The sequence below is a fragment of the Dermacentor variabilis genome, chromosome 4 (assembly GCF_050947875.1).
Source record: "Dermacentor variabilis isolate Ectoservices chromosome 4, ASM5094787v1, whole genome shotgun sequence".
In the NCBI taxonomy this organism is placed as follows: domain Eukaryota; kingdom Metazoa; phylum Arthropoda; class Arachnida; order Ixodida; family Ixodidae; genus Dermacentor; species Dermacentor variabilis.
The window spans coordinates 72769214-72796584 of NC_134571.1; the positions used below are offsets into that span (position 1 = coordinate 72769214).

General features: G+C 48.8%; 1 protein-coding gene across 2 annotated transcripts; it reads left to right on the forward strand.

The window, feature by feature from the left end:
- Positions 1-973: 973 nt before the first annotated feature.
- Positions 974-26989, forward strand: LOC142579359 (solute carrier organic anion transporter family member 4A1-like). 2 transcript variants are annotated; one of them, XM_075689462.1, is made up of 13 exons: positions 974-1760; positions 1880-2134; positions 2748-3029; positions 4551-4896; positions 5432-5531; positions 5627-5748; positions 7804-7947; positions 17185-17274; positions 18346-18538; positions 20429-20591; positions 21896-22143; positions 25733-25797; positions 26638-26989. In XM_075689462.1, exons 1-13 carry the CDS (start codon positions 1563-1565, stop codon positions 26877-26879), a joined length of 2448 nt encoding a protein of 815 aa, XP_075545577.1. In that variant the 5' UTR covers positions 974-1562; the 3' UTR covers positions 26880-26989. The 2 variants fall into 2 exon arrangements, with proteins under 2 accessions (XP_075545577.1, XP_075545578.1); XM_075689463.1 differs by lacking the exons at positions 20429-20591; positions 21896-22143.
- The last annotated feature ends 382 nt before the right edge of the window (positions 26990-27371 follow it).

A 27371-nucleotide genomic window follows, 5' to 3' on the forward strand; every position in this document is an offset into this window, starting at 1 on the left:
TGTCAAATAAAGTTGTTCAATCATCCATTGTGAAGGCTGACCGCAACCTGAGCAACGCGTTTCAAGAATGAAGAGGAACACTCTGGTGATACGCGTATATGCGCTTGTCGCCGGGTAACTAGAAGGGATTTCTTGTTTTTCTGTTTGTTTCTCACATGAGCCATGCGTTCCTGAAATAGACACCCCGAAGAAAAATAGTAAGCAGTGGCTCAGCATGCTAAGACCGTCGTGGTGCTGTGCTTGAAGAAACCGTGTGACGTGAGTTCGATTCCGCTCAGCATCAGAGAAATTTAAAGGATTTTCTTTTGTGTCATCTTCAGAGCCGCACATTCCCAGTAGCACATATCTTGTTACCCACATTGGCATAAAACTCACCAGCATATATATATATATATATATATATATATATATACGGTCATGCTTTAAAATCACTTCTGTTTGTCATCGTGCCAAAAAAAAGGTCTTGCTTTGTTTTCGCAGCCAAGTTTGTGCCACGCTACTATCGCCTTCTCAGAGACAAAAACTTCCTCTAAACAGTGTGTACGTATGCCTCTCCATGGAGTAACCATATTATCCCCGACACGAAAGAGCCAGGAACTCTAGAGCAACGTTGGGCCTAGCAGCTTTAGCAACACATTTGGGGCTATCGCTCTTGAACGCTTCTACGTGTCTATATATATATATATATATATATATATATATATATATATATATATATATATATATATATATATATATATATATATATATATAGTTAGTTTGTCGTATTGTGGCGCACTACAGTTTGTCAAGTGGCAGCTGCGCTGCATGAATCGCAAGCGCACTCGTTGGAATCGGAGCATGTGCTGCGCGAGTGCTTGCCACGACAGGCGGCTGAAAAAAAAAAAAGAAAGAAAAGCGGAAAATATCAGCAAGTAATGAGCGCTAAGTGTTTTTCTATAGGACGAGTATATACCTGCCCGCACAACTGCGCACAACTGTGAGCTAACGCGGCGGCACCAATGTACTCCCGTGGCACCCCGCTCGCATCCCACAGGCTACACTCGGAAGCGTCGCTGGAACAGTGCATGTACAGCGCCACGGTCTGCGATTGACCGCCCAGTTAATCGATTGTGATGGGCGAATTGTGCTATGCTATCTTACGGAATATATATGACTGCGTGTGTGATTGTGCATGAAGGATCTTCGGAGCACCTTTTCAGGAATATGCAGCGTCCCTGTCATCGAGGCATTTCTTTTTCTCTGGTCTGGGAAAACTCGCCGGATGGCAACAAAGGTTGGTGCAATACAACGCGCGAGACACAGCACGCCAAACTCGGCAAGTCATTCCTGTCAATGCATTGACTTCTCTTTCTTCTTTCACATCAACATACACTTGCTTACGTGCCATGTCCTCAAGCTCAACAAAGCCAGGCGCATCATTTTCACTAACGCAGCAACAGAATCGATGAAAATTTAGGCAAGATCGACCGACAGGAGAGGTCGCCAGCCGTGTCACCAGGGAGACCTTCTTACCAAGTCTTTGCTTGACACATTGAAGTACTCGTCCAAGATTGCGGGCCATGTGTGAGCGATCGCGCCTGACGAGGAAGTTCTGGCATCAACATCACCACGAAGACGTTGGCGCGAGCAACGGCTCGCGAGCTGCAGGAGCCACGGCTGAAAGCGTTCCACGCGACTCGGAGCAACTGGAAGCAGCCGTTCTCGTTCGCCGCAGTCTTCAATCAATCCTCCTTCGCGCCCTGCTTCAGCCGATGATGGTAAGTGTATTCGATGCGTGCACGGCCTTCACCTAGATGCATTGATCACATTTGTGTAGACTTGCCACCCTCCTAGAATGTGAGACCAGCGTCTGATCTTCTCCCTTCTCCGTCGGCAGATGACCCTCTGGAGGGACCCGAAGGCGGCCTCTGCCACCGGCGACGGGAACCAGTCGCCCTCTTCGGCCGTCGAGGATTTGCTCAAGAAGCCAGAGCCTGGACCCGAGGAGACGAACCACGCAAAGAGGCGACGCTCGGCGAGGCGATCGCCCCACCACCGCGGCCGTCAGTCCAGCGAGAGGCATCACGAAGAACTGCTGCCAGACGCCGGTGGCGCGGACGTCACCACGAACGTCGAAAACGTGACCATGCAGGTAACTGCATGCCAACAAGACTCATTCGAAAGAGTATGCCTTTTAAAGTTCACATGTTCTTCCAAGATGCATTCGTGGCCTTTGCAGACGCAGATGTGACACGGAACTGGCGAAGTTTCTCTCGTACGAGAACTGCGTGTCGGCGCGCGGCCACCTTCGCTGATATTGGCTAGGACCATGCAGATCTTAAGAAGCGCTGTAACGTATGAGTGTGACCTCGGCAGCCTAGGTTGGCGGCAACATGCGTAGACCAACCAATCGAACGACCATCTGCTACGCTCTTGTGGCTCATTGCCTGTTTATATCCGTGTTAACGCAGCCTGCTACGTTAGGGCAAACAGGTGAATTGACAACTAAGGAAAGAAAGAAAGAAAGAAAGAAAGAAAGTAAGAAAGAAAGAAAGAAAGAAAGAAAGAAAGAAAGAAAGAAAGAAAGACCAGGACATGGGCTTCCGTTCGCATATTTCCCTCGGTGTGAGTGTTACAATGGTTTACGCTCACATCGCCTTACAGAGCATGAGGACTACTGTCTTGAAGTTAACTATACTGATGTGTGGAGAGGCCCATTGCATTTTTAGGGGTCTTTTCCATAAGCTCTATTGACTTATTCGCAGGCTGCCAAGACCACTTCGCGACTGGCGTCGAATGAGGCGCTCTCGACAGCGCCGCCCCCGATGCCGGAGAACGTCGAGCCGATGCCGGCGTGCGGCCGCCTGCTGGGCGGGATGCGGCGGCCCTGCTGCGTGGTGGTGTTCTTCTGCAGCTGCGCCTTCCTCCAGGGCCTCATCACCAACGGCTGCGTCAACTCGAACCTGGCGACGCTCGAGAAGCGCTATCAGCTGCGCAGCGTGGAGTCCGGACTCATCGGGAGCCTGTACAGCGTCGCCTCACTCCTGGTGCGCGCACCGCAGATGTGGACTCATTAACGTCTACAGGCTACACTAGCATCACGAGCCTTTGCCGTGGCGATTAATATCCAGTATTTTTATATCCTTGACAGGTTATATACGAAACTCGTCAACCCACTCTTGTGCAATCACCTACTACTCAGTCGGCGTAATTGAAAAGCGTCCAGTCGCGTAAGAAATTTGCTTGGTGTAATTCATTGCACTAAAAAAAAAATCACCGCCCAAGCATTCCGTACAGATGCTTAACCAGCGAAGCTGAAACGTGCGATCCCGGTGTTTATCACAGGGTTAATCCCGACGCTTCGTCGAACGACGGCTTGGTAGGCTGCTGGATCCTCGATACGCAGTTGCTGCTTGCGCTCAGCTTCTCGAGCATGTTCTTGTGACCGGGGCTGAAGCATCGGCATGGCGTAGACGAGCTCGTTGGCTCTGCTCACGGCGTTGTTGCCTGCTCCTAAGGAGTACGTATGACGCGTGGCCGACCCATTTCAGAGCCAGAGAGAAAGTGCTGCGCGCGTGCGCGGCTATGACGGAGAGCAACGACGTCACTACTGCATGGCGCAGCCAATCTGACACCACCTAGATAGCACAAGCCCTTTTCACTCCGATCCATGACGTCACGTTACCTGGATCGACTGCCATATAATCAAATGGGGATGCTCCCGAGTAGGCAACAATGGTTTTGGTGTCACCGCTTTAATTACGCCAGCCTTGTCAGTGGATATTTCGGGCCAGGTAGTGTGACGTCATGAATCGGAGTAAACAGGCCTTGTGCTATCTGGTGTTGGCTAATCGCGTGCCTCTCTTTCTTTCTTTTTGTCTTTTTCGCGCATGCGCATGGGGTCGCGCCCGAGGAGTTTTCGGCGTACAGGCGGCCGACAGACGGATGGACGGACGAATAGGCTAGCCATATGCAGCTATCGCTGTAAAATAATAATGAAGTAAGAGTCCTCTCTCATGACTACAAACTTACATAATGAATTAAGAGTCCTCTCTCATGACTACAAACTTACGCCGCGAAGAAACGGCCATGCATCATGTGCCAACCAATTTCTTTAGCACACTTACCGGTCCAATAAGAGGTTTAAGATGGAACACGTTGTAAACGTTATCATTTTGGTTATTTATAAACATAGGAAGCAAACAGCCAATGAATCCTGAGAAAGCATGCATTGGGGATGTTAATGGTTTTGTTAATTGAAATGTAGAAATAAGAAGAGAAAGGAAATGAAGATGGACTAAAATGGAGTCGAACCCACATTTTTTTTTTTTTGCATCATGCGTCCTGTCTTTAGTATTAGGCTACTTTGACGGCTGCCTTGCCGTCAACTTATAACTCTGACTTCGAGACGCTATCTAACCATGTACAGTTGTGTTCACACAGCGCCTGAAACTCATAAGGTCCACACAGGAATGCAGCTCTGGCAGGCACAGTGCGCTACTGCGGATGAAGTGTTCATATGTTACAGCAAAGAAGCCAACAGCTTCGTGTCTTTGTGTTTGCCGCAGGTCCTCCTGCCGGTGACGTACTTCGGCAAGGACAAGAACAAGCCGCTGATGATGGCATTCGGCACCTGCCTGATGGGCGTCGGCTCGCTCGCCATGGCGCTGCCGTATTTCGTGGGGCCGCCCTACTCGTTCAGCCAGCCGAGGCCCGACACCTGCGAGCTGATCACCGGCGTGGCCAACGACAGTGCCCCGGAGTGCGATCCCGGCGCGGGAGATCTGCGCCAGTACAAGTGGTTCTTCTGGATCGGCAACTTCATCAACGGCATCGGCACGGCGCCATACTTCACGCTGGGCATCGCCTACTTGGACGAGAACTTCCGCCGATCCGTGTCTTCCAAGTACATTGGTATGCGCCCTAAGATGTCGTCCACGTCCTTGTTGAACTCTGTGTCGCTCGAGCAGTGGCATATAACGAGCGGCATATAACCGAATACGGCATCATACTATAAGTAATGTGCTTGCCATATGTGATTATTTGTTGCTGCATACGTTGCCTCAATAGTGTCATAAGGACATGATAAAATATATGAGCCATATGCATATGAACTATGTATAGGACATGTCTTCTAAGGGTCATTTTAAACGGTTCGTTCATTGTTGACTAGCATAGGCATAGACCACTTCGGAGGTAGCCGTTTTATTCTGGAACCTTCCTTAGAGAGAAAGACGACGTGCCCAGGGATATGTACAGGTGAAGATGAGGACAGTCATGAACATTGCTCACAATGTAGACAAATCAATGCCTTATGTTCTTCATCTCATTTTTACTCCTATAGAATTGTCTTTTTATACGACCATTGTGCTTAAAGATCAGTAACATTAAACTGACTTTTAATTACTACTGCTTTCATGTCGACGTTTCCTACGTTTTCTTGTCTCAGCCGCTTTTCAAGCAAGTGCCGTAGTGGGGCCGGCCACGGGATTTGTCGTCAACGGGCACTTCTTGAAATACTACGTCGACCAAGGCGTCAATCCAGCGTTGTAAGAAACTCATTCGAAACAAACTACACATAGCTGAAAATAACTGTTACTGGATATCCACGGTAAACAGCTAAGTGCATTTAAACTTTTCGCAGGCTGGGCCTGACACGCGACAGTACCGCATGGATCGGAGCCTGGTGGCTGTGCTTTCTCTACGCAGGGCTCATGTGCTTTGCTGTCGCCTTGCCCGTTAGTTTTCTACCGGCAGAGCTGCCAGGTGAGGCTTCCAAAAACGTAAAAGGATGTAAAGCGAAAGATGGAGTTGGGCCTCTATATGTCCGCAATCTATACGTATGGCAAAATTACTCTGGCGTTCAGGCCCGATGCCCTTCAATATTGACAGTGACTCAAGGAAAACAGAAGCATCGATACGACCTCCGTCACCGTTATATCCATTTTTCACCTGGCATCCTCGTGTTGCTTTGCTCACCATCTCATAAAATCTACGTGGATCTTCGTGGAAAACTACTCTCCTGTTACGCAGGCCCATATCGCGTGCTCCTCCAAGTGACCGATGTCACCTGTGAATTATTCTAGCCACGCGCATTACGTCCTCTCCTATGACAACCAGTGACATTGTCCATGTTACCAGGCTCAACCCCCTATAATTTTCCCCGCGCCTTAGATATTTAACAGCACCACGAAGGCGCTTTTGTCGCGGGGGTTGTATTACGATACCATTGACATATGTTGAAGATACGAGCCTCCACAGCAAAGACGATGAAGTATCTGGGCTCTTGGCGCGAGCGAGTGTATCTTACGGCCTGGCTGCAGTGTAAATACTGTGTAAATAGTCGTTCATTTTAAACAGCGCCAAAAAACACACGGACAAGGAAGAGTACAGGACCAGCGTTGGTCCTGTGTTCTTCCTTGTCCGTGTGTTTTTTGACGCTATTTAAAATGAATCACCCGTGCCAACTATCTCGCACCCAAACCATTCTAAGTAAATAGTCTCTTTTAAGGCGAAAGCTTTAAGTGGCTCAAACCACCGATAGTCTGGAAAATAAGGCGTGCAGTAAAGAAAGTCATGTGAGCTCTCCTCACGCTGAAACGCGCTTATGCCACTGCTCTTGCGTTCGTTGTCGTCTTCGACAGCTGGCTCCGACGCCGCTCATCATGCAAGAAAGGCAAAGTTAATTAGGGTAACGTTCATTCAGGCACTCGAACCCACTACCTTCGGTGTGAGCCGAACTTTCGAGCTTATGTGGAAGCCGAACCCACGACATTTGGTGTTAAGACGAAGTTAATTAAGGTACAGTTCATTAACATAGAGTTAATTAAGGTACCCGAACTCACGACCTATTGTGGGAGTCGAACCCACAACCTTTGGTGTTAAGGCAAAGGTAATTAGGATACAGTTCATTAAATGGAGTTAGTTAAGCCATTCAAGCTCACGACCTTCGGTGGGATTCGAGCCCACGAACTTTGGTGCTAACTAGGGCGAAGTTAATTAAGACATAGTTAATTAAGGTAGCACCCATTAAGGCACTCGAATCCCCGACCTTTGGAGGGAGAAAACAAGTAATAAGAAGTATTCGAACGAGAATGTCAACTCATTTAATGAATGTCTCTTGAGCCGTCTTTGGCGTATGCTCAAGTAAATGTCAATTTATTTATCTGTGCCTTTCTTCACGTAACAATATGCATCACCCTGGAACCAAATTTCGAAGTAAATATACATGGACGTTTTGCGAAGAAGATTTAAGTTGCGCGAAATTACGTCCTTGGTTGGTTGTTTGTGCTGAAAGTTTTGTGCAGAAGCTGTGTTCAGGTGTTAATTCCACTTTCGAAGCCGAGTATGCCATAGAGCGCTCAAGCCGAGAAAAGTGCGAGGAATGTGCTGCGCACAGCTGCCGTCAGACTTACACTTCTGACAGAATCTAAATTATGGGGTTTTACGTGCCGAACCCACTTTCTGATTATGAGGCACGCCGTAGTGGAGGACTCCGGAAATTTCGACCCCCCGGGGGTTCTTTAACGTGCACCTAAATCTAAGCACACGGGTGTTTTCGCATTTCGCCCCCATCGAAATGCGGCCGCCGTGGCCGGGATTCGATCCCGCGACCTCGTGCTCAGCAGCCCAACACCATAGCCACTGAGCAACCATGGCGGGTCTTCTGACAGAATCTAGAAGTTTAGGTTAGGTAAAAAAAAACACGCATAGTTTGAAAGAAGTCCCTGGTGTCGCACAGTTCGAGGTGCTGCCATCGGCAAACTTATGTCCTTGTCTAGACAGTTCGAGCCGCGTTCTATTAAACTAACTTTTTCGCAGATCACGCTGTCGTTATGGCAGAAAAGAAGCTTGAAGATCAAGACAAGCCCCTCAGCCAAACCGAAGGAAACCTACGGGAGACAGTGCTGGCTTTGCTCAGCATAAAGCCCTTCGTCCTCGTTTGCTTTGCTGGGTCCGCAGAGCGTAAGTATGCCTGAATGGAAGATCTAGCTTACATAACGGCACGTGGCAGTATTTCTTGATACGTAGAGATTTCTGGAGCATTCATACTAAAAAAAAAAAGAAAGAACAATTGACGGACTGCAGCGTATCTTTCTGCTCTTAGCCAATTTAATGTGAGAGCAGCAGGCTGTCATAGAGGACACACTTATCGTCTAGAGAACAGTTTCTTTGCGATACGCACGACGTCGTCCCCGTCAGCTGCAGTATTATTTGTTGTGGCTTCGGAAATACGCGCACGGACGTCGCCACGCTGAGCCTGTGTGAGTGTTGTGAGCGAAGGAATCGACGAGCCGTAACGGCTAGAAACTTATTCTGACGGTCAGAAAGTGGAGCTGTTCCGATGAAAGCTCTTCTTCTTCTCTATGTGTTTTCTTCTTATTCCTCCTGTTGCTGCATCTTCCCGGGGCTGCAGATGTCCGCTTAGAAGCATCCTTGAAGCGGACAAATCAACTTTTGGTCCCACAAGGAAACGTGTTGTCAGGTGTGTTTAACATGCAGACCCTCGAGGTTTGGTCTCTGCCTGGAAAAACATCCTTCACCACGCAGATTTTCCAAACCGCTCTTGGATGTCGCTCTCCAAGGAAGACGATGTTGCCTTTCTTCAGTTCCTGGTGACATTTCTTAGCAGGCTTCATTTACGCGTCTCTTATTTCTTTCGTGTACAAAGAGTGCCCCCCCCCCCATTTTAGTAACTTCATCACGCAGTCTCCACACTCGTTTAATGATGCCATCCCATTTTTCGCTAATGTATCCTCCCAGCTTTCTCTTTCTGCCAATCACCTCCACAGGAGTTAACGAAGTAGGTTCTACAGGTTAATCGTAAACGTATGTGAACGGTCGGTTATTCATGATACCTTCTACTGCGTATATTTTAAAGTAGCAAGTTCTTCGTTATACAGTAAATGATGATCAATCGCTTTTCGCAGAGATGACTTGAAACTACGGACGAGCCTATTATAAGAACAACCCCACCACGGCGCGTTTTCCGGAATGAATTTCCACTTGACATGGTGATTGGCGATTAAATCTTGAGTTGTTTTGTGGTGTAATGTTGTCGTGACCGCATTAAATTCTTCAACAATTTTCTTGAAAGTCTTGGCGTTGTCGCTTTTGATTACTGAGAACGTTCCTCTTCGAACTGCGAAGCTTCGAAAAAACTTGTAGAACGCTTTGAGTGATAAGTTTCCAAGTGTGTTGCTCTTATGACAGCGCCTGTAAAAATTACTGCGTAAACTTTGGCAGTGGCTCCTTTTGTTGTAGTTCCTCGTATAGAACCGGTGTAGTCTAGGCCACTTATTTCATATGGTGCAGCTTTCGTCACTGTATCAGCAGGAAGAGGAGGTACTTGTTGTGACGGTCTGAAATGGTATCGTCTGCACATGACCCACTGTCGTAGTACTTCTTTCACTTCTTGTCGTCCTCTGAATACCCGAACTCAGGTTCTTATCGTAGTCAGTGTCACGCACTTCTACGTGAAAACATTTCCCCTGTACGTGTCGAGCTAATAGGGTCGCTACGTAAATTCTTCCACGTAATATAATCGGGTGCTTCTCGCCAAATGCCATATGTGACTCCTGAAGGCGCTCTTTCAGTCTCCAATATGCACTTTTACTCTTTTCTTATCGAGTGCAGTGCGATTGTAGCAGAAGTCCAAAATTTTACTTGCTCAGTTTGTTGTTTCAGTTTACTCTTTATCATACTCCACATTCCTGCAGACATTGTTGCCCCTAGAAGTTCTAATTTTGCAAGACTAACGGTCTTCATTGGAGCTACTCTGTTCTTTGCCAGAATCAGCACTGTCTCTGTCTCCTTTCTCATTGACAGTCCCATGTATATATACTGCATTTCTCTTTGTCCAAAGTAATGTTCCTCCAACTAGCCCAAGCAATCAACCTTTTCTTTTTTGCACTGCTATTCGCCACTGGGCTGCCATCGGAGAAGGTATGTACGCCGGTGCTTATGTACTGTTTATTGCTGTCGGTGTCCTGTCTAAGTATTTTTATAGTCTCATTTTTCTTTTCATTTTCTTTATCCACTTCCTATGTATATGATTACCTTCGTCTGGAAGAGAGTCGTCCCAAGAAATTCTGGGTTTTGTTGCGTTTCGCCTGCGACACGCGGGTTTGCCGGCGCGACTGCGGCGGGGCGGCAAACATTGTGGCCCGTGCGGCGTCGCCGCAACGCTCCCCGCCAGGCGTTTCCAGGCATGTTCCGATGCCACGTGTCTTCATGTGCGTGTGTGAGTGTATGTGCCATTGTGCCTGAACCAGGCGATGCGACAGCAGGGATCACCCTCTCATTCCAGTCATTGTGCCCGAACCAGGCGATGCGACAGCAGGGATCACCCTCTCATTCCAGTCATTGTGCCCGACCGGCAGCGCTACGACAGTGTACGACAGCCCATTGTACATTCACGTGCTCGTCTATTGAGGGGTTCCTTCTTGCCCTCAACCGCGAGAGTATAAAAACAGCTGCCCCCGGACGCCAAAAGGAGGGCTCCGATTTCTTCTGTTGAGTAAAGGGCTCTTCCGTCTCTCTACTTCGGTCAACCTGACCGCCAACTCTTTGCGATGTTAGAATAAACAAGTTGTTTTGTTGTTACCAGTCGACTCATGCTTTGCCGGGACCTTCGGATGCTTCCAGTTGTACCCCAGGCCGCCAGGCCAACGCTACCCTTGGGGCTTGCGACCCAGGTACAACCACGGGCGTCAGCGCCGAGTTCCCAACAGATCGTACCAGCGGTGCGATCCAAACATCTGGTTGGCAGCGGTGAGATCGCCTCCGACTTCAAACAACTGTCTGCCAGCGGTGAGATCGCGACAACGGAGGCCAGCAGCGAAGATATGCAGTTGACTGTATGCTGAGCAGCTCAACAACGATCCGGGAGCAGTGCAACGAGCCCTGTGTGATGACTGGTTGCCTGCAGCGGAACGACTGCGCTGGACTCTTGGCTGCGAGGTTTGGTGAGTGCGGGACTTTCTTCTTCTGAGCTTTGCCAGGCTTTTGTTAGTGTCAGAAACAGAGCTGGTAATTGTGGTTGTCGTTGCTGCCGGGTTAGTTTGCGGCAAGACAATAGTAAGCAGTAGAGAAAGCAGCATTCAGAGCAGCCATGGATTTGAAGTCGTTGCGCAAACCGAAATTGTTGGAGCTTGCAAGAGAGTTGGGTCTGGATGTCTCAGACAAACTCAGAAAACCGGAACTGCTAAAGGCTATTCTTGAGTTAGAAGCTGAGGATGACGAGCTGTCGGAATGCCTTGAGACCATTGAGGAAAGGGAGACTGCAAAAAGACAGGAGCGCGAACTTAAAGAACAAAAAGAGCGAGAGCAACAAGAGAAAAAAGAAGAGCGCGACCGTCAACACGCGTTGGAAATGAAGCGTCTCGAGATAGAGATGGAACGCGCTCGTAATGGAAGTCAGGCACACGGTGCAGGAGAACGCGTATTGTTCAAAATGACTGACCTGATGCGGCCGTTTAAGCTTGGAGAGGACATTGGTTTGTTCCTGGTTAACTTTGAGCGAACGTGCGAGAAGCAGGGGTTCTCTCGGGAAACGTGGCCACAGCGCTTGCTCACTTTGTTACCCGGCGAGGCGGCCGACGTAGTCGCTCGCTTGGATAGAGAGGACGCAGAGGATTTCGACACAGTGAAATCGAGTCTTCTAAAAAAGTACCGGCTGTCTGCGGAGGCGTTCCGTCGGAAGTTTCGGGAAAATGAGAAAGGCAAAAGTGAGTCATATACAGAGTTTGCGTATAGGCTTATGTCAAACATGCAGGAGTGGCTCAAAGAAGAGAAAGCGTTTGGTGACCACGATAAACTTCTGCAGTGCTTCGGGCTAGAACAGTTTTATAGTCGGTTACCGGAGAACGTGCGATACTGGGTCTTGGATAGGCCAGACGTTTGTACGGTGGCTAAAGCCGCTGAGCTAGCCGAGGAGTTTGTGACGCGTCGGGCTCGCGGAGCTAAGGACGGTCAAAAGGGTGAATTTGGCTCGAAGTTTGAGAGGCCGAAGTTCACGCCCATGAGATTAAAGGGGGACACGCGTAGTGCGGATGCGAGCGAAAGCAGTCCGACCAAACGTAAAGAGACGGCGGCAGCCAAACGCAGAAAGCGGTTCGAGATGAGGCGAGCGCGCTTGTGTTATACGTGCCAGAAGCCGGGTCACTTTTCGGCGCAGTGTCCGGAAACAACACCAAAAGTTGTGTTTTTTTCAATAGGCAGCACTGACGAGAACATGAAGCTTCTCGAGCCTTACATGCGAGACCTCCTCGTGAACGGGAAAGAGTGCCGAGTGCTTCGCGATTCCGCAGCTACGATGGATGTAGTTCACCCATCTTACGTAGAACCCCATATGTTCACGGGCGAGTGCGCATGGATCAAGCAAGCCGTGGAAGCTCATAGCGTGTGTCTGCCAGTAGCAAGGGTGCTTATTGAAGGACCTTTCGGAGCGCTTGAGACGGAGGCGGCAGTGTCATCTGCTGCCACCCCAGTACCCGTACCTATTTTCAAACAGGTCCGATCACCTCCTGCGCGAGAAGGGGCTTTTGTTTGGTGAAGCTAGTGTTCAGGCCTTAACCAGATCGAAGGTTCGGGAGCTCGCTGCAAAGGCGGTAGTTGCGGGACCGACGTTATCAAACAACGAAAAAGGGTCAGAGGCGCAGCAAGCCGATATTCAGAGCACGCCCGAACTGAATAAACTTGAGTCTGTAACGTTAAAGGCACCAGATACCGGAGAGGAAAATCCCGATGCGGGAAAGTTAGAAGAGCTATCTACTGATTTGCTCATCGCGCCTACGTCAGACGGACTTGATAGGTTGCTAAAAGTCAGCCGGTCGGCTTTGATAGCCGAGCAAAAGAAGGATGGTAGCCTAGAAAACATACGCTGCAATGTCAAGGAAGGTATCGCCAGGAAAAATGCGCGTTTTGTGGAAAGAGGTGGAGTCCTGTACCGGAAGTATCTAGACCGCAGAGGAGTGGAGTTCGATCAGCTGATCGTGCCTCAATGCTATCGTCAGGATCTGTTGCGCATGTCACACGGGGGTTCGTGGTCCGGACACCTAGGAGTTAAGAAAACTAAGGACCGTCTCTTGCAAGAGTACTATTGGCCAGGGTGTTTTCGGGACGCAGACCATTTCGTGAGGACATGTGACACTTGTCAGCGGGTGGGCAAACCAGGGGACAAATCAAGGGCGCCGTTGAAATTGGTACCTATCATTACGGAGCCTTTTAGACGGCTCGTTATTGATACAGTGGGACCTCTGCCGGTAACAGCCACGGGGTACAGACACATTTTGACTGTGATCTGCCCAGCGACAAAGTTCCCTGAAGCAGTGCCGCTTAAAGAACTCAGCTCAGTTGAGATAGTTAATGCACTACTGTCCATATTTGCGCGAGTTGGTTTTCCTGCGGAAATCCAATCAGATCAGGGCACAATGTTTACTAGCGCTTTGACGACAACTTTTCTCGAAAGGTGTGGGGTAAAGCTGCTACACAGCTCAGTGTACCACCCACAGTCGAATTCCGTTGAGAAGCTCCACTCCGTCATGAAGCGCGTGTTGAGAGCGTTGTGTTTTGAACATCGAACTGACTGGGAGCTGTGTCTGCCTGGGGTGATGTTTGCTTTAAGGACCGCGCCGCATGCGGCTACGGGGTTTTCGCCAGCTGAGCTGGTGTACGGTCGCTCGCTTCGGTCTCCGCTTCGCATGCTTCGAGAATCATGGGAAGGCAGGGGCGACGACCCAGTCGTGGTGGAGTACGTACTTAAGCTCCTCGAACGCTTAAGAAGGGCACAGGAGTTGTCAGGTGAAGCAATGACAAAGGCCCAGCAGAGGGCCAAGGTTTATTATGATCGGACAGCCAGGGCCCGTCGTTTTGAGGTGGGCGATGAGGTCATGATATTGCGCACATCGCTAAACAACAAACTAGACGTGCAGTGGGAGGGCCCAGCACGAATTGTTCAGAAACTGTCGGACGTTAACTACGTGGTAAGTCTGCCAGGAAAGCGGAAAGCACAGCAAGTTTACCACTGTAATCTGCTCAAACCTTATAGACAAAGGGAAGCAGTGGTGTGCATGATGGTAAACGTTCCTGAAGAGCTTCCGGTCGAGCTTCCGGGACTAGGCTCAGTGACGAACAGGGAAGACACCGGTCAAGTCATTAGTGACCTTATCAGTAAAGCACCGATGTCGCCCGAGCAGAAAACCGAACTACACCAGCTATTACAAGAGTTTCAAGGTCTGTTCTCTGAGAGGCCTGGTAGGACTTCTGTACTTACTCATGATATAGAACTTACCTCCCCCAGAGCCAGTACGATCCAAGGCGTATCGGGTGTCACCCCGCCAGAGCGATATTATGGAGGCTGAGGTAAAGAAAATGCTACAGCTCGGTGTTATTGAGGCAGGTGAGAGTGATTATACCTCCCCTTTGATTTTAGTTGAGGTACCGGGCAAGGAACCTCGTCCTTGCGTCGACTACCGCAGGCTTAATTCCATCACTAAGGATCAAATTTATCCGATCCCTAACATCGAGGAGCGCCTTGAGAAAGTTAGTAGCGCTCAGTTTATTTCCACCCTAGATCTTGTCAGGGGTTATTGGCAGGTTCCACTTACAGAAGAGGCTAGTAGGTATGCGGCGTTCATTTCACCAATGGGAACATTCCGTCCTAAAGTGTTGAGTTTTGGTTTGAAGAACGCGCCATACTGTTTTTCAAGCCTCATGGATAAAGTGTTGCGGGGACAGCAAGAATTCGCTTTACCGTATCTAGACGACGTAGCGATATTCTCCGCATCCTGGTCTGAGCATATGACACACTTGCGGGCAGTGCTAACCCGCCTGCGCGAAGCGGGCTTGACAGTAAAGGCTCCTAAGTGCCAGTTAGCACAGGCCGAGGTTGTCTACCTCGGTCACGTGATTGGTCAGGGTCGTCGCCGCCCCTCTGAAATAAAAGTGGCCGCTGTGCGAGACTTTCCGCAACCGCGCACAAAGACCGATATTCGGTCGTTCTTAGGTGTCGCCGGCTACTATCAGAGGTACATCCCTAGGTACTCTGATATCGCGGCTCCCCTGACGGATGCTCTAAGAAAAACAGAGCCTCAAACAGTCGTCTGGGACGAGACAAAGGAAAGAGCTTTTAGCGCCCTAAAGAGTGCCCTAACAAACCAGCCTGTGCTACGATCGCCAGACTATACAAAAGGGTTCATTGTTCAGTGCGATGCTAGTGAGCGAGGCATGGGCGTTGTACTGTGCCAACGGGAAAAGGGAGAAGTAGAACACCCCGTCCTGTATGCTAGTCGTAAGCTGACCAGTCGTGAGCAGGCGTATAGCGCCACCGAGAAAGAGTGTGCATGTCTCGTGTGGGCCGTTCAGAAATTGTCATGCTATCTAGCCGGCTCGAGGTTTATCATTGAGACGGATCACTGCCCTCTCCAATGGCTGCAGACCATCTCTCCCAAAAGTGGCCGCCTCCTGCGCTGGAGCCTCGCTTTACAACAATATTCCTTTGAGGTGCGTTACAAAAAGGGGAGTCTCAACGGTAACGCCGATGGCTTAAGTCGAAGCCCCTAACGTAGGAATCAGCCTAAAAATTGTTTGTTACTGATGTTTTTCTTCCTGAGGGAGGATTTTTTTTTAACATATTGCTTTTGTTTAGTGTTTCAAAGTGATGATATGCTTTCTAGTGCAATTTTTCAATTTGTGGACGCGTTCTGAGTGATGCTAGACTACTGTAAGGAACTAGGCAGTGGTATAAAAAGGGGAAAGAGCCTGGCAGGGCTTAGTGAGGGTTGTGCCGTGCCTGCTGACTGAGCGGTTGAGTTTCAGCGTAGTTCTAACGCTTGCCGGGAACGAGAGCAAAAATGTGAACTCTCCCGAAGTCACTTTGCAGTGTCCCGTGCGAACCTGAACGAGAGAACGAGGCCTTCTCTGTGCGCTGCGCTCAAGAAACGTCGAGGGACGCCCGACTTCGGTTATGAGCATCATCGAGCGACATCCCTCCGGACAGCGGATGCAGTCCCCTGTCCATCGGGATCTCCTTCCCCCGGCGGGGCGGTCTGTTGCGTTTCGCCTGCGACACGCGGGTTTGCCGGCGCGACTGCGGCGGGGCGGCAGACATTTTGGCCCGTGCGGCGTCGCCGCAACGCTCCCCGCCAGGCGTTTCCAGGCATGTTCCGATGCCACGTGTCTTCATGTGCGTGTGTGAGTGTATGTGCCATTGTGCCTGAACCAGGCGATGCGACAGCAGGGATCACCCTCTCATTCCAGTCATTGTGCCCGAACCAGGCGATGCGACAGCAGGGATCACCCTCTCATTCCAGTCATTGTGCCCGACCGGCAGCGCTACGACAGTGTGCGTCACTATTAGCCCATTGTACATTCACGTGCTCGTCTATTGAGGGGTTCCTTCTTGCCCTCAACCGCGAGAGTATAAAAACAGCTGCCCCCGGACGCCAAAAGGAGGGCTCCGATTTCTTCTGTTGAGTAAAGTGCTCTTCCGTCTCTCTACTTCGGTCAACCTGACCGCCAACTCTTTGCGATGTTAAAATAAACAAGTTGTTTTGTTGTTACCAGTCGACTCATGCTTTGCCGGGACCTTCGGATGCTTCCAGTTGTACCCCAGGCCGCCAGGCCAACGCTACCCTTGGGGCTTGCGACCCAGGTACAACCACGGGCGTCAGCGCCGAGTTCCCAACAACCGATGCCATCGGTGGGATCAAAACAGTTTCTACAATCGCTGAATACCGATTCTCATGGTATTCAAGTTCATGGCCGGAGTGGTGCAGGCGTTGAGTGGGTTGCGGCCGAGTTATTCAGCTGGAGACTGGCGACTAGACGACGTGGCAAGACGGAGCAAGAACGTACGCCAGGACGGCGCAGAGAGGCCGTGTTCGGTGCTCTGCTGAACGCAACGAAAGTTTTAAATGTTGAGCTGCAGACTCAGGAGCACCAGGCAGGGTCAGAAGCCACGACCCATCGATCATCGGGGTGCTTCTCCCGCGGCTGGCGCCTTGCTCTCTCGGCTTGTCGTCTCGCAATGGCGCCCCTTCTCCGTTCCATGCTCGCGCCACGAGGCTCGATCCCCGGCGTTTCGTGACTTCATGCCTGTCACGTTGCACAATCTCGCTCGTGTCTTTCTCTTCGTACTCTGTACGTTTTGAAAGCGGCGCACGCACCTCATAACAATGTGTTTTTTTTTATGTTCTGCAGTGATGGTCGCAAGCGGCCTGTCTTCATTTCTGGTGAAGATGCTTCAGGCGCAGTTTAGCATGACCGCGTCGACAGCTTCAATGATTATGGGTACGTGCTGATTTTAATTATGGCTAGTAAAGGACGGTGTGAGTGATAGCCAGTACTTCGATTATGCAAAATAAGGAGCAACACAGTGATTAGAAATGTTAAATTTTTTTAAGTGGGCAAAATATCTTTTATCCCTGCATTCCCGCATGCACTGGCCAACGCTGTCGTTTATTTCGATAAACTTACACGGCGAACTTAACTACCCTTTTTTTATATTATGGACACTCGAGTTCGGGTACAGTGCTACGAAGAGAGATGTGTTTATATTCAGTAATATACGTTTCAAACATAGCTGGTTGCTCCGGGTCACTTTATGCTTAAGTATGCTTTAACGTATACAATATGACGATATGTTCATTTTACTGTAATCAGCGTCACTGACGTAAATGAAGCGAGTTTTATTCAGCACGGCTGCACTGTACGGGAAAAATGCTTTAAGTGCCGTACTGGTTCTTTCTATAGCAGCCTTACTAACATGCAAGCTAAAGTCGAATAGTTCAACACGTAGCTGCGTCTACCGCAGATGTGCGCGCGCTGTTAATCCACAATTCGAAGATTGCATGATGACGTCGTAAGAAAATTTGGCTGTCACGGTCCCCTTGGCGTCCATGTTGTCGATCTCTAACTGGTGCTTGCTTCAAGAGCGCGAATAGATGCCCTTTATTCCACGAATGCTTAATCAAACGAGTTTTACGACAGCCCACAGCTTGTAGGAAGGCTAACGAAAAAGCCAGATCGAGGCCACCTGAAAAGCTACGAGGGAAATTTGTGCGGATTCCTCGCAAAGGCTGTGGGGCGGCCTCCGTAGTAGTTTCAGCGTTGAGGAACATACTCGAGTTCAGGGTCGAACCCCGCAGCACCGACTTTCCGGGTCAGTCGCTGGACCAACTGAGCTAACCAGGAGCTGCAGCTGATTACAGGGCGATAGTGGCCAAATCGATATAACACTTAGCCTTTAGTTGTTTTGTTCCTTTCGGCTATATGTGTGCTACGATAGGGTAAATTAATTTGTTTTAGTATATAGTGTCAACACGCATCCCCGAAAGCGTCCCCCCCCCACCGCGTGCGCAGGCTCCGTGACCATACCGACGGCCATGGTGGGCGTCATGCTCGGAGGCGTGGTCATCTCTCGCTTCCAGCTGGCCGCCGCGGGCATCGTGCGCCTCTGCGTGCTCGTGCTTCTTGTGCCCATCGTGCTGGTCACGGTGCTGCTATTCCACTGCGACAACATCCCCTACCGGAACGTCCAGTACGACGTCGGAGTGTAAGCGCCGATCACGCCACCTTGCCTGCCTATGTCTACCCGCGTTATTTATGTTCACTCGCTATTATATTCGCTCTTGAAAAAAGATATACATCGTGTATCTCTTTCAAGATACACGATGTATACAAGATATATCGTCTTAGTAACTGCGATCAGTAACGATAGATTAGTTCAGGTTAGGTTAGGTTAGGCTAGGTTAGATTAAATTAGTTCGTTAGGTTATAACCTAACGAAATAATAGTTCGGGCCAAGTAGCGGCTGTTAACTGACAAAGCCGCAGTGACTTAGGTAGCGAAAACTGCTACAAGCGGTTTTCAAATTTAGTGAAAAAGTTGATCAGCAATGTAGTGGGACCCAGCAAAAGTAAGCGTAATTGTCATTACCATAATAAAATTGCTTCTATTTGTTTTAATAACGTACCGACGGAAAATAAAGCAAGAAAAGTTGTTTTCGTCTGTTGCATAATGTTTACCACATTCACCACATAATCTCGTATTACCTCAGACGCATTACAGAACACCCAATTGCGGGGTATCACATAGCGCAGAGAAAAACAAATGGTCAAAGGTAACACATGTGTAAATTGCAAAAAAAAAAAAAACGCTCGTGTACTTAAATTTACGTGCACGTGAAAGAAACTGAGATGGTCGAAATTAATCCGAAGAACGCCACTGCGGCGCGCGCCTCATAATCATGCCGCAGGCTTAGCATGCAAAACCCAAGAATTTAATTTGATCAGAAAGTATGTAGCGCACTCTTGCGTGGCACAATGGTCCGGTCACAAAAAACGGCGAGGACACGCCCAGCACGCTGTCGGTGCGCGAGCAGTGTAATCGGCGGAATCGGGCTTCCGCCTGATGGAGCGGGCCTGGCTAAAAAAAATATAATTTGTGGACAAAAGGCACCAGCGTCTGTCTGGTTCTTCTTTACCCACAAGCACAATATAACAAACGGGCTACCACGTGGGAAGAGCTCGAAGAACGACCGTATACTTGTTTTTATAGCCGCGAACGTTTAGGCAACTTCTAGGACAAGTGAGCGCCAATGTTGCACAGATGCACAAACCATGTCGTAGCTAACTCTGCACACCCATCTGCGTCTCTAGATAATACGGAAAGGGTAATTGAACACAGTGAAAGACAGCAATAAGATGATCATAAAACAGAATAGCAGATGTGGTATGTGCCAATCTTCGCCAATCTTGCTTCTTTATGTGCTCTTATTTTTATATTTCTCTGCAGTCACTTTTACCGTAACGTTTTGTAGTCGCTGGGATGATGGCCAGTTATATGTGCTACTTTGCTAATAATTTAGACTACACAGATGTCTTTTGTCAGCCCAGTGAGACAGCCCAGTGCACCTAGCATAAACAATATAGTACCTATATTATATAATCAACATCGATTTTCCTATTACAAATAAAGCAACTTAAAGAAAGCAACAACGGGACTTTTAAGTATAGCTTGATTTCCGCTTCGATTTAAGCTTCAAAACCGAAAATTAGGGGGCAAACGTTCACACATGCTTCGCGGATTTTGCTGGTATAGATCGAAGATCGATCTGGTGCAGGACGAAAACACTCCGCCAGATCCCAGCTGGTGAATCTGGAGCATCTTATGGCAAATTCTAGACATGTCTTAGACATTATTTAGGTTCTCGACTGTTTAATATGAGAGGAGACTGGGGAAGAATGTAACTTGCGGACGCTGGCGCCTCTCACTTCTTAGATGAAAGGCTTCCCGACAAATCTTTCACGGCGGGCAACCGTCCCTATCTGGCAATAACCATGGCAGTAACACAGCAATTCTTGTGACCACATAGAGAGTAAAGGGCGCTGCTCGGTAACCGACGACAAGGTATAGCTGTGGACGTCGTTTCCTCTGCCCGCAGTACCAGCGTGTCGAGCGTGAACGTCACTCTGAAGGAGTCGTGCAACAGCCGCTGCGGCTGCACCACGACACGCTTCAATCCCATCTGCGGCCGCGACGGCTACACCTACTACTCGCCGTGCTACGCCGGTTGCCTACGCGAGTATGCCACAGCGAGCAGCAGGGTGCGTGTCGCCTTCGCCCTCTTAAAACGCATCTTTTTTTTTTATGCATATGGTTGCGGCTCTTATGGCCTGACGGGCAATATCAACCATCGTTGAGCGAAGCTAGAGCGCTATAAGTGCTGCATGTATCAAAAAGTGTTCGTACGAGAGGCGTCTCAGGCTGGAGCGAACGTTTCGACTACGGCATTTGTCTTCGTCAGGGAATGATGAAGACCCTTGTCGAAACGTTTGCTCCTGCCTAAGGCATTCCTTCTTCGACCACGCGCTGCTGATCGCCTCAAGCCTCCGTCTCCCAAGTGACCTTTTGTCTTGTCTGCATGCCTCATGCTACTTGCGGTTCATTAAAGCGTGAACGGCAGGGTCGTTTATGTGAATCCGTCTCGAATGGGCCGATTTGGAAGTTGGCATTTACACAGACACGAACCTCACGCTTTGTGACAACGTATAGGGAACACCTCCTACATGGCGGTATACGCCTGAACGCTCCGACAGCGACGTCATTTAGGAAAGCTGACGCTGTCTCCGATAACTGTACTTTGTAAAATAATGACCGAGCGAAGTGTCGCCCACATGCCCCATTAAGATGTGTGGGCTCTCGGCCTTCGTGTTTGACTTCAAGGCTCAAATCGCGCGGTTTGTTCACAAGGGAATACTCTCTTGGGGTCGGGAAGCGCTGGTAAGCTTCCCCGAGAACACAACCGAGGAGCACTGCATTCATTTGCGGCGGCAGAATAGTTGCTACGCTACTTTTCAGGCGGTGCAAAAGCTGTGTGAGATTTGAGATGCATGTATCGGGCCCTCCATAAAAGGTCATATTCGAACTTGCACTGCGCGCTTCGTAACACGTCCCCAATTTTAAACGGGGCACTATCACGTCATCACTGCTCTTGTACATAAGCTAGCTACACGTTGACTGGATGACTTGAACTAAACAGAAGAAAAAGAAAAATGGTTGCCGAGATGTTACTCGCTAAAGTGAAGTCATGTTGAGAAGTGTACTCCAGCATTATAGAACGAACATTTACAGTTAAAGAATCGGCAGTGGCTCCACATGAACAATGTTACGTATTTTTGCTTATCTCTGTCAAGAAATAAACGGAACAAAAACCACGAAGAAACCGCGTTGGTGAAATAACGACCGTAGGTCTTTTTTTCTTTCTTCCTCGAGGTCTATAGTCGCCGACATACTTTTGGAACTGAGGAAAGCTTGCCTAGAACAAGCAATACCACAGAATAAGATATGAACTCAACCCGGCTCTCGCATAACTGGTCGCACGACGTGGCTGCGTCGGCCGCACCGGCAGGCGTACTCGCAGTGCCTGTGCGTGAACCGCACGGCGACGGCGACGGCGCGCACCGGGGACGGAGCCAGCAGCTCGGCCGGCGGCCCGAGCCCGTTCGGCACCGTGCCGGGCACCACGGTGGAGATCGACGCGGTGCGAAACAAGTGTCCCAACCCGTGCGGCCTGGTCAATGTCTTCATACCCATTCTGGCCGCCATCGTGTTCGCCACCTTCTTTCTCAGCACGCCCGCCGTCGCGGCCATTCTCAGGTACGCGTCCGCCATCGGGTTCGAATGAAATTTTACAAAAACGGTTGGTCTGCGGGTAATATTTGCGCGCGAATTTTCCAGCGTTTAAGCGTTATTCCTCTTTTGATTTTGGTCGCAATGACGTACAGGAACGTCTTTTTTTAGTTGTATATCGAATTGAAACATAAAGTTGTCATCCACTGTGGCACAAGGTGTAAAAAGAAACTTGACGCGAACTTCTCAACGAAAGCTTCGCAGTAAAGAAATTTGTCCTGTACGGAGATAGACTCTGCCACCGTCACCTTCGCGCTGCATTCGTTTTATACCGACCCAAGTTGACCGGGAGGCTGGCAAACTAACGTTGAGAACGAGTTGATCGGCAACTTGAACTGCATGGGCATTGGATAAACAAATTAACTCAGTAGAAGTCCGCAAGATTGGAAGGAGTTGCACTGAATGATGTCAGCTGTTGATGAAACTTTTTTCCATCTTGGGGATTTCTCAGAGACTGAGGAGGACTGGTGAGGGAGGCATGGTTTAGGTTCTCGTCTGTTTAATGTGAGAAGGCTTGGAGAGGAATGTCACTTGCGGACGCTGGATTAGACAATATGGGAGACAGACCCTATGGCGGTGAAGGATTTCTTGCTTCCTGGCACCATCGCCTCGCAACATCCCCTTTGCTGTATCTCCGCTATTCCCTCGCCTGATGGCCTTTTACGGCTTTAAGACAGTAACAAAAATTTCAGATGAGGGGCCCTTTGAAGGCTATACTGCAGCGAGCACTAAGCAAGAATGTGAAGAGGGATTTTGCACCAGTAAAGCTGGTGATAAGCGTGTTATTGCGCAGTCGTTCGCCCTGCTGAAAAGAAAGCAAGCAAGAAAGAAAGAAAGGAAGAAAAAGAAAGGAACAAAAAAGAGAAAGAGAGAAAGAAATAGAGGAAGAAAGGAAGAAAGAACGAGAGAAAAGAGAGAAAGAAAGAAAGGAAGAAAGAAAGAAAGATATCTTTGTCGAAAAGGCTGGCTCCTTGGCCTATGTTGGGGACCTAGGCGGAATTAAGATATACAATAGACGGAAATGGAGGGGTAAACATATGACCATGGTCAGTCAGCTGTCTGCGCGGGCCTCGGAGTCTCAACACAAGGTCAGACTCGTCAAGGAAGGCCAGAAACGAGTCGTGCATGGCGCGCTTATTGATCCCGTCCGCTGGTCGTAACGGGGCCTCGTAGTTCGGGATCGTTGTCTCCAGGTATCTGCGACGCGCCTTTTCGGATAGGTCTCTAGACAATCGCAAATGACACTTGTATGCACGCTGTCTTAATTTTTTTTTGTGCGAGAATGCTGTACAGGCTCTTGCTTTTTCTTAATAAATTTTAGTTGATAGCCGGCGTTCTCTCTGCCCCCTCCTAATTTTTTTCCTACCATTTCTCGCATTGTTTCAAGATCGATATTTTGGACCATGTCGAAAGAGCAGTTTCCGGTAGTATAGATGTACAGCTGCCTACGTGCAAAATATTTACGTCGGAAGTACGAGTAGATCTGTCAAGGAAAGCTCCCCAAAAATAGAAGCTTCTTATACTACAACTGAAACAAACAAACAAACAAACAAACAAACAAACAAACAAACAAACAAACAAACAAACAAACAAACAAACAAACAAACAAACAAACAAACAAACAAACAAACCCTTTATTACCTGACGTAAAACAAGACACATTGATTACCAGCGCGGGTCCTCTATCGGCGCATTACCTCCGAGATTAAGCGACGTACGTGGCGCATTGAAAATCTCCGAAGCCATGGTCTGAGGCTTGCGTTACATGAGCTAACCACCAGGGGCGTGAGAGCTATTTGCCCTTGGCCGGCCACCTTCGCTAATGATATGTCCAGCGCAAGGACTGGCTGAAATTTTCTCTTCCCAGTTTTTGTACATATGAGCCGTGGAGTACCGTTGGGTGAGCGAAAAGAAATTGTTAAACTTGCACTAGCCGGAGTACGCCGCATAGATCAGGGATTAACGCGACAGTCAAACTAACTTAGAAGTCAGACTGGAACAAATCTTCACAGACATATGGGATACATTACGCAGCATAACTGGAGCGCAGCACTGAAATAACTAAGAGAGCAAACGATAGCTGAGCGGCAACAAAGCACGATCGGAAAAAAGCTGGCAGTTTCGCCCGAAGAGCGAAGCCCTGACTGCGATAACAAGGTTCGGCCTTGCATTTGAATTTCTTGGACGGCGTTCTAACAATACGGGGCCGACGAATGCGGACGCGAGATACGCGGGTGCGGCAAAATTTCTGGCACCCTTAAAGAAAGGGACAACACGAAGCGGTACGCCAAACATTGAAGACAGATGGGGGGGGGGGGGGGGGGCGGTGCACGTGTTCTTTCGCAGCCAATAGACATAAGCCCTAGCTATGCACGACGAAGAAGCTATGATGGCGGAACACAGTGCGAACTCATCATCGAGCGGCAAGGAACGCGTAAATGTGCCTACTTTTGAAGTAATGTAACATAGCAGAGTGGTGGGTGTAGGCCAGTTGGTGATTCATGATTTGGGAAGTTACCGCAAGGAACACACGAGAGTTGGAGAAAGTCTCTCATTGATCACCAGCTGGCCTACACTCATACTCTGCTATGTTACACCCTTAAAGCTTTAACACAACGTGTAGGGATTGTAATGACATCGCACAGGCGCTACTATACCGCCCGTAAGTAGCCGTGCCAGTAACGTCACTTTCAGGTTCGATCGCTAACATTGTTTTCCACTTTTGTTATGTACTAGTCAGACAAGATTTAAAATAAAAGGCATGCGCGGTGAGTGCTATGTTTTGTGACGTTTGTTTGTCGGCTGCTTTCAAAATTCTGAGGAATAATTTAGCCAAGAACGTAAGACCTGGTTTGAGCAACTTTGTACTGATTGAATAGTGCATCAATATAATCCGCGTATACGGAATAGATACACATATAACATACATATACCTAATGTATATATCCAGAGCTCCACGGCGACAACGACGGCGAAAATTTGCTGGGAATGTCCATATAATTCCTATCGCAATAATAAAAAATTGAGGAAATACGGTAGGGATTGTGCATAATCTAGGAGCAACATTTAAAATGTGCGTATTAATTAATTATGAGAGGCATAACAAATGAACGAAATACTACTGGGATCGCTCAAACCTCTTGGAACATGGAAAAAAGAAGGGGGGAAAGCCTACTACACACGAACAGTGTGTATGTGGTCAATAAAGTTTCGGCTGGAGCTAGTTGGTACAGCATCTTCGTTTGCTGCGCTATACTGTTATACGAAGGACAAAAAAGAGACAGATACACATGTGTGTAATGTCTGTCTCTCTTTTCTGCCCTTTTTTGTCCTGCGTATAGCAGCATAGCGCAGCAAGCAGAAAGTATGTGGTCAGATGTCATCCCACTATATTTTTTGTGCCTTCATGTACTTTGAAGGCACTTTGAGTTGTGCTTCTGGAAAGATACATGATCAAATAAACTGTCCTATAAAAGCCGTCTTTGGAAGCGGTCTTTTTAGGAAAACGGAGAGTGCAAGTGGCTTATGCGCAAACACCTGTTATTTTTTCGCGCAGGTGCATTCCCGAGAAACATAAGTCCGTCGGCCTCGGAATTCAATGGATCATCGTGCGGGCTTTCGGTGAGGGAGAACTACTACTCTATACTGAATAGTGGTCATCTAGCCAGTAATAATAGACTACATAGCGACTCCGCCGCACTATAGCGGCTGCCACTGCTACAGATACTTGACGGAAATTAATCGTAGAATGTTGCACAATTTTGCTCAAACGAACCTTTAGGCAGGTTATAGGAGTTAGAAGCTTTCTGATATTTCCGAGGCAAGTGCTTCGCAGGCTCACATTTACGAGGACGAAATGATGCAGGCAAAGCCAAAGCATCCATGCTCTTTTCTGCCGACGTCCTCAAAACGCTATACAGCCAGAAGAAGTTGACGTTTACACTACCCGCTTTCAACATAATCAATGTAATGTTCCTCACCCACATCGCGCTCTTCGTAATTGTTGTAGCAAATTGGTATCGCTGAGGCTGTGAAAACAGACGTGCTCGAACTACCTAACACATATTAAGTTTCTATATTCTCGGCTTTCGGCATATGTGGCAGCCGGCTAACATATGCAACTGGCGCTGTAAAACGCAGGTTCTCACTACAGCAGGTAGAATGCTGCGATTGTGCCTGTCTAGCATTCCACTACTCTGGGCACACGTCGAGCTTGCGCAACCTCACCTGCTCCACCAGCCGCGCAACAGACAAAACCGAGCAAAACCTAAGCCTCCCCAAAAAAAGAAAAAAGAAAAGAAAAAAAAATCAGCCACTGGCTGTCCGGTCATATAGTAGGGTTTTGCAGAAATTGTAACGCAACTGCACCTTTCATCCTTGCCGTGCTTCCGACACTGGCGCGAGAAACGGTACACTTCTCACGTTAACGTGCCGACTCGTCCGTGCATATGCCCGATGCAGGGCTAATCCCCGCGGGCGCCGCGTTCGGGCACACCATCGACGCGAGCTGCGTGCTGTGGGAGGAGCCGTGCGGGTCGTCGCAGGGCGCCTGCGCCATCTACGACAACCTGCTGCTCAACCGCAACGTCTACTTCCTCATCCTGGCGCTCAAGATGGCATCGTTTTGCTGCTTCGGGACGGCGCTCTTCTTCCTCCGCGAGCCTGCGCCACCACCCGTGTCCGTCGCCGCCTTGCCCGACTGACTCTCGTGCGCCTGAGTGTGTGTGTGTACAACGAGGAATCTTTAGCGATTTGAGTCGTTGTGCAACAAAAAGAAGACAAAAGGAAATATAAAATTTTATCTCATTCTTTCTGGTTGTGAAACTCTTTGACAGGTTGGCATTCGTCAGTGTGCCGCTTGGCGGCCGGGATTTTCGTGAAAGGTCCTATATACGCTCGAGTAGACAAGTACGACTGCAGCAGTTGGACCTATGGGCACGAATTAGCTGTTTGGGGATGAGCCTCAACAAGTTACCTTGTAGCACAGCTACTCGCGCAGTATTGAGGGGCAGGTGCTTGCGTTCAGAACGTCTTTAAATCGCATGTGTGCGTAGTAAACCGATAAGATCATGGCCGTTGGTCATAGCTAGTTGTATTAAGGCGATAGCTGTAGTTCAGATAAGTATATTTGTGTATATGGTTATATAGCGATGAGTGTGGTGACTTTTGTAGCGAGTACTATGGTGTTTCTTGCA